This window comes from Sinocyclocheilus anshuiensis, unplaced genomic scaffold (genome assembly GCF_001515605.1).
Source record: "Sinocyclocheilus anshuiensis isolate Anshui unplaced genomic scaffold, SAMN03320099.WGS_v1.1 scaffold881, whole genome shotgun sequence".
In the NCBI taxonomy this organism is placed as follows: Eukaryota; Metazoa; Chordata; class Actinopteri; order Cypriniformes; family Cyprinidae; genus Sinocyclocheilus; species Sinocyclocheilus anshuiensis.
In genome coordinates, this window is record NW_015558695.1 from 946,793 (window position 1) to 953,760 (window position 6,968).

A 6,968-nucleotide genomic window follows, 5' to 3' on the forward strand; every position below is an offset into this window, starting at 1 on the left:
TTTTTTTTTTTTTTTTTTTTTTTTTTTTTTTTTTTTTTTTTTTTTTTTTTTTGAGAAGTGACCAGACACTAAATGCTGAGTTTGGCAAGTTTAGAAAGGACAATGAGTTTTTGGAATAAATTTGACTCCGTAATCCATCATGAAGTTGTTTTTAAAGGCTGGAAGATAAACTGATACATTAAGTTCACGGGCTCTTCACATAACAGTTCATTACATATTGATCCATCTTGTTGCCAAATATCAGGATATTTACATTATCTGATTGTAACTAAAAGAGACGTTCCACTGAAATGATTAGTCTGATATTAGACTTGTAGGTAGAGCTGACGTCTTTAAGATTGCATTGAGGTTGAGACAGAGTTCATGAGCTTATTAGAGGATTGAGAGTGGACTATAACCATAAAATACACATCTCAACCATGATAAGACCAGCATCTGTTATCACCTTTAATAAAATTTTACTGTCTTTGTCTTTTCGGGATTTATCTGTGAATATTAGATTTTAGGTAAATGAAAAGTTAATCAAAGTTGTTTTATTGTGTGTTTCTCTCTCTGTCTTTCCCAGATGGCTTTTACCGTGGTGATAAGCTGATCAATCTGAAGCTTATAGCTGACGAGGCGCTACAGAAATGCAGGGACAAGTATGATAACCACTAGTTAACTAGTAAATAGTAAATAAATAGTTGTGCAGTGCTTATCATATGTGCACGTACTCACAGTGGCCACTTCATTAGGCTCAGTTTGTTAAACGTGGACGAGCAGAAGTAAAGGACCATGATAGAAGATTGGGAAAATTATGCTTGTTCTAATACAGTTCTGAATCAGTTCCACTTAATAACTTTGCTCCCTGAATGATTCTTTAAGAAAATATTTCAAGTAAGAAATACTGGACTGGACAGTGTTTGGCAAATGGCATTTACTGATCATTTTAGATTTCAACACAACTAATAACAAATCAGGAAATATTACAATTTAAAATTAAATTTTTTTTTGTTTGTTTTTTTTCATTTTTAAAATGGATTCCTGTGACGCAAACCTGAATTGTCAGCATCATTACTCCAGTCTTAAGTGTCGCATGATCCTTCAGAAATCATTCTAATATGCTGCTCATGAAATACTGGACACCTAATTAAGTGGCCACTGTAGCAGTGTATGTGAGTGTCTCTGTTTCAGTTCACTTAATTATTTCGTGTCTTTTACTGTGTCAGGTCTTTCACAGTGGAGAAATGTATAATGCTAAAACACCTCACAAAAGAAGATGAGGCTTGGTCTGGGTCGCTGTCGCCCCCAGCGAAACGCTCCTGCCCTGATCTGCAGGTGAGCTTAACCCCTGCACCACAGCTGTACAGCTAGCAGCCTTCACACTTTCCGTTTTTTCATCTTAATTTGTTTCTCGCTCAATTGGATATCTCCACATTGCTACAGGGTTTTTTGTAAGAAGTCCTTAAGCTCACCAAGGCTGCATTTATTTGATCAAAAGTACAGTAAAAAGATTAATAATGTGAAATATTTTTACAATTTAAAATAACAGTTTTCTATGTTTAATATATTGAAAAATGGAATTTATTCCTGTGACAGAAAAGCTGAATTTCAGCATTGCTCCAGTCTTCAGTGTCACATGAGCCTTCAGGAATGATTTGCTGCTCAAGAAACACCTCTAATTATTATTATTATTATCAATGCTGAAAACCGCTACGCTGCTTAATATAAGTTTTCCTCATGAGCACATGCGCTAACCACTAGGCCTATGAGCTGACTTTCTAATATAGGTTAAAAAGCAGCCACACATGCTTTGCGCATGAAAATAAGTAGGCCTTCATGTATTATAACACCTGAATCAATGGAGAGCTGTCTAGGAGGTAAATGGGAACTAGATTCAGATGAAAAAGTACTGCAGTGTCCCTTTGTTCTGGTTTCTCAAATGTTAACTCTTGTCCTGTACATCTCCTGTGGAGTTTTGCATTGTTCTGAGTGTCACAGATATCTCTTGCTTATTTAACAAAGTTTGGTCACTGTTGTAAATCCATAAAGGCCTGGCGTGATTTCTCTGAGCTGTTGTGCTGAAGACCTTTGCAACAGTTGAATGTAATATGTGTGACATTCCTCAATGCAAGATGACCTGTTTTAAAACCATAATTCTAATAATGTCCGTTGGACTTTTATGTGAAATATCTTTGGCATTTCATTTCCTCCTTCAATGTGGGTCCATGTCTGTGTGTCCTTTTCCTCTTTCAGTGTAAGTAATCTCTCCATTAACCCCCTTTAGCAGGAGAAACAGAAAGAAAGAGTAAGGAAGGTCCGTCCCCCCCCACAGGTATTTCATGTCTCCTTTGTGCATAACTCATTTTGTTTAAACTCCTCCTGTCTTATTAACACAGGTTTGTGTGCTCATGGGCGGCTCTCTCGCTCTTTGGATGGCTCGAGACTTTTATTACTATCCTCACATTCTCACAGAACACAATGTGTGTGTGTGTGTCTCTCTCTGTGTGTTTGCTTTTGCAAATGCAATTTACACATGCATCAGACTTGGCGTTCAACAGTAAGTTACGAGGCCATAATTTAAAGGCATATTCTTGCTTTGTTTTCAGAGCCATTATTGTCTTAATGCATAGAAAATGTTAAATAATTCTTCATTAAATCTGAAAAAATCAACTGCTGTTCAGTATTATAAAGTTTGTGAATGATGGTTATGATGAAGTGTTTCCATTTGATTTGAGCGCCAATTCTGATCCATAAGCTGGCACTGAAAACCTTTTACTGTGCCTAGTAAAAGTACTGATAGTCACATTTCTGGCAAATGACTGGTGTGTCCTTGTGTCCGTGTTCTAAATGATCTCCTCACATAAACTTTATTGGTCCACTAGTGCACGATTTCATCACAAATGTATCTGGAAAGCTTTTATATCGTTATAGTGACTAGAGACTAGCTAATAGCTCTCTCAAACACTAACTCTCTCCTATGAGCTTAAATGAACTCAAGTGCACCGCTCACGTAGTGTTCCCTCAGTCTCTGAACTGCATGGAAAAACTAGATTTGTAGAGTTGTCTGTTACGTTCATGTCTCTTTTTGTTTGTCCGTTAGTGTTTTTGTGTTTTGTGTTATTAACTCAACCTGATCTTTTCAGATGCTTTCTCTTTCAGTTTTGAGAATGTCTTTGACTAAAGCAGATGGGCTTTTGCGCTCCATTCACTTTGGTTAGATTGAACTGATTGAATCAAATAAGTCTGACTGAAATAAATACAAACATGAGCCTCTAAATAATGTTACATGCATTATTTGCATACAGCACCCTTTGCATTTCAAGTTGTCTGTTACGTTCATGTCTCTTTTTGTTTGTCCGTTTTTTTTGTTTTGTGTTATTAACTCAACCTGATCTTTTCAGATGCTTTCTCTTTCAGTTTTGAGAATGCCTTTGACTAAAGCAGATGGGCTTTTGCGCTCCATTCACTTTGGTTAGATTGAACTAATTGAATCAAATAAGTCTGACTGAAATAAATACAAACATGAGCCTCTAAATAATGTTACATGCATTATTTGCATACAGCACCCTTTGCATTTCATCCTTTTGTTGCTTTCAAGTCATTCTGGAATGAGTGTGTTTACAAGATGAACGCATTTTTATCATCTCAATGACTTTTCCCCTTTAAAAACAAACAGAAAACTCATTGTAATCTGAAGGGGTTAAAAAAGTCCTCCTTTTTTTACTGTGGTTAAGCAGTCTCATTTCATCCTTTTGTTGCTTTCAAGTCGTTCTGGAATGAGTGTGTTTACAAGATGAACGCATTTTTATCATCTCAATGACTTCCCCTTTAAAAACAAACAGAAAACTCATTGTAATCTGAAGGGGTTAAAAAAGTCCTCCTTTTTTTACTGTGGTTAAGCAGTCTTATTGTCAACTAAAACTTCAAAATTATTTCTGTTAAATATAATAAGGCTGCAACTAAATATAAATATTAGATATGAAAGCTTGAACTAAAAAACCTTAAACGAAAATTAGAAAATCTGTCTTGGCAACTGATTTAAAATGAAAACTGAACATATACCTAAACGGAAAATAGAATAAAAATAGCTAAATAGAGATTAAAAAATGACAAAAGCACATAAAAAAATGATTAAAACTTATACTAAAATTAAAATGAAAATTGAACATATCTAAATAGAAAATAGAATAAAAATAGCTAAATAGAGATTAAAAAATGACAAAAGCACATAAAAAAATGATTAAAACTTATACTAAAATTAAAATGAAAATTGAACATATCTAAATAGAAAATAGAATAAAAATAACTAGAGATTTAAAAGAAAAAATGAATAAAAATGACAAAAGCGCATAACAAAATTACTAAAACGTAAGCTAAAAATTAAAATGAAAACTGAAAATACCTAAATAGAATAAAAATAGCCGAATAGAGATAAAAAAAAACTAATAAAAATGACACAAGCACATAACAAAATTGCTAAAACTTGAACTAAAATTAAAATGAAAACTGAACGTATACAAATAAAATCTCATTTAAAATATTAAGAAAAAACAATAATAGTGAAATAGCACTGATCTGGTTGTGTAACACCAACATAATTGCTGTTGGTAGAGTTTGCTCTGTATAAAATGTGTTTGTAAATGAGGAAGTAACTAGAATTACTTTTTATAGATGATTGTGACATCAGACAATATTACTCACTTAGCCAGTTTATGAGACAGGCTACCAAACTACGTTTCCTTTTATCCTCTGTGACAGTACGAAAATGATAAAGCACATATAAATATTTACACACCTGATGTACATACTTGGCTACAAGGCACAACTGAAATCACTTGAACACACGTAATGTTATAACAAAGTAGGGATTCTCTTGACTTGAAAGCAGCATTTGTTCTGTTCAGCCCAGCATCATTTACAGTTTATGACCTTCTCAGACTGATTTGATTTGTATTGTTCTCTTAAGTGTGACACCAGCAAGAGTAAACACAAGTTATACGGGACGAGTTAACTATGAGCACTCTCTGTGCTGTGATTGGTGCAGGTGCCGTGGAATCCTGAGATTGATTTGTGTTGGCACTCTCTGATTGGTGGAGCATCAGAGGAGTGTGAGCCTGTCTGGTGTGATTCAGAAGACCCGCTCTTCATCCTCTACACCAGCGGCTCTACTGGGAAACCTAAGGTAGATCCTCCAAACAACCCAATCCTCCTTCAACTGTGTGATATTTGCTTTTCATATATATCTCATATATATTTGTTCCTATTTTTCTACCACTCCACTAGGGTGTATTGCATACAGTGAGTGGCTACATGCTTTACACTGCGGCCACCTTTAAGATGGTGTTTGATTATCACTCTGATGATGTGTACTGGTGCACTGCAGACATTGGTTGGATCACCGGTCACTCATACATCACATATGGGCCGTTGGCCAATGGTGCGACCAGTGTGTTGGTGAGGGGGACGTCCTGATAAGCACTTTTTGTGTTAGAATTTGCATTTTGCCCTGTGCAGTCACTTTCTTGTGATTAAAACATTGACTCATCTACGTAAGCATTTATTGTTGTATAATATGAATTTTTAATCTTCTATTTATAGTTTGAGGGTCTTCCCACATACCCGGATGTGAGCCGAATGTGGGAGATTGTTGATAAATATCACATCTCCAAGTTCTACACAGCACCCACCGCCATCCGGCTCTTGATGAAGTATGGCAGCGAGCCCGTTCAGAAGTAAGTTTGGTGTCTATTGTGTCTGTCCTAGATTTAGTACACTAAAGAGGCTTGCCACAGTCATGAAAAATGTGTAAAAAATCAGACCATTTTAAAATTGTGATTTCTGAGCCTGAAAAAGTCATGGAAATTAATAAAGCCTAAAAAGTCATGGGAAAACAAAACAACTTATACATATAGGAACATATAGGAAATGAAAATTACCGTTCAAAAATTTAGGCTTAGTAAGTGGATTTTTAAAATAGATATTAAACTTTTATTCAGGAAGGTTGCATTAAATTGATTAAAAGTGACTAGAGACTTTACCACTGTTACAAAAGAGTTCTATTATAAATAAATGCTGTTCTTTTTTATTCATTAAAGAATACTGAAAAAAATCATATTACAGTTTCCACAAAAATATTAAACAGCGCAACTTTTCAACATTGATAATACGAAAAGTTTCTGAGCAGCAAATTAGTGTATTAGAATGATTTCTGAAGGATCATGTGACACTGAAGCCCGGAGTAATGATGCTGAAAATTCAGCTTTGCATCACAGGAATAAATTACATTTTATTAAAGTAGAAAACAGTTATTTTAATCTTAAAGGTGACATATCATGGAAATCTGACTTTTCCAGGTTTTAAGTTCTATAATCAGGTCCCCGGTGCATCTATCAACCAAGGAAACGTGAAAAAGATTAACCCAGTAACTTTGTTTTGGGAAGCCTTTTTCTGCAAGCATCTGAGAAAACGAGCGCGTCAAATTTCACTCCCTTGGTGACGTGGCAAATGGATCTTATTATAATATTACCGTCCCTTAATCTGTACGTTTACACCCATGGCACCGTCATTGTGTTTTCGCAAGCGACAATGGTGTACCAGCTCTAATGCCATGGCAAAAGTTTGAGCAAAACATGCTAACTGTTACTTGGTTGCACAGACGAGCACAGAACACTATTTAGAGTCCCAGCCTCAGAGGAGACAAGAGAGCAGTGGATTTATTGATTATTTAAAGGGGTCATATGATGTTGCTAAAAAGAACATTATTTTGTGTATTTGGTGTAATTAAATGTTTATTCAGTTTAAGGTTAAAAAAACACATTATTTTCCACATACTGTACATTATTGTTTCTCCTCTATGCCCCGCTTTTCTGAAACGCGTCGATTTTTACAAAGCTCATCGGTCTGAAAAGCGAGGTGTGCTGTGATTGGCCAGCTATCCAGTGCGTTGTGATTGGCCGAATACCTCAAGCGTGTGACGGAAATGTTAC

The 6,968-nt window shown here is 35.4% G+C and overlaps 1 protein-coding gene across 2 annotated transcripts in view; it reads left to right on the forward strand.

The window, feature by feature from the left end:
* The window catches only part of LOC107681393 (acetyl-coenzyme A synthetase, cytoplasmic-like), a 20,142-nt gene that overhangs the window by 7,016 nt on the left and 6,158 nt on the right, over positions 1-6,968 (forward strand). Inside the window, exons 6-11 of one of the 2 annotated variants that reach the window (XM_016477680.1) lie at positions 566-641; positions 1,209-1,317; positions 2,267-2,314; positions 5,027-5,164; positions 5,266-5,436; positions 5,581-5,714. In XM_016477680.1, the coding sequence (XP_016333166.1) occupies positions 566-641; positions 1,209-1,317; positions 2,267-2,314; positions 5,027-5,164; positions 5,266-5,436; positions 5,581-5,714 (676 nt within the window). The remainder of the gene's footprint in view (positions 1-565; positions 642-1,208; positions 1,318-2,266; positions 2,315-5,026; positions 5,165-5,265; positions 5,437-5,580; positions 5,715-6,968) is intronic. The other variant, XM_016477681.1, reaches the window with a different exon arrangement.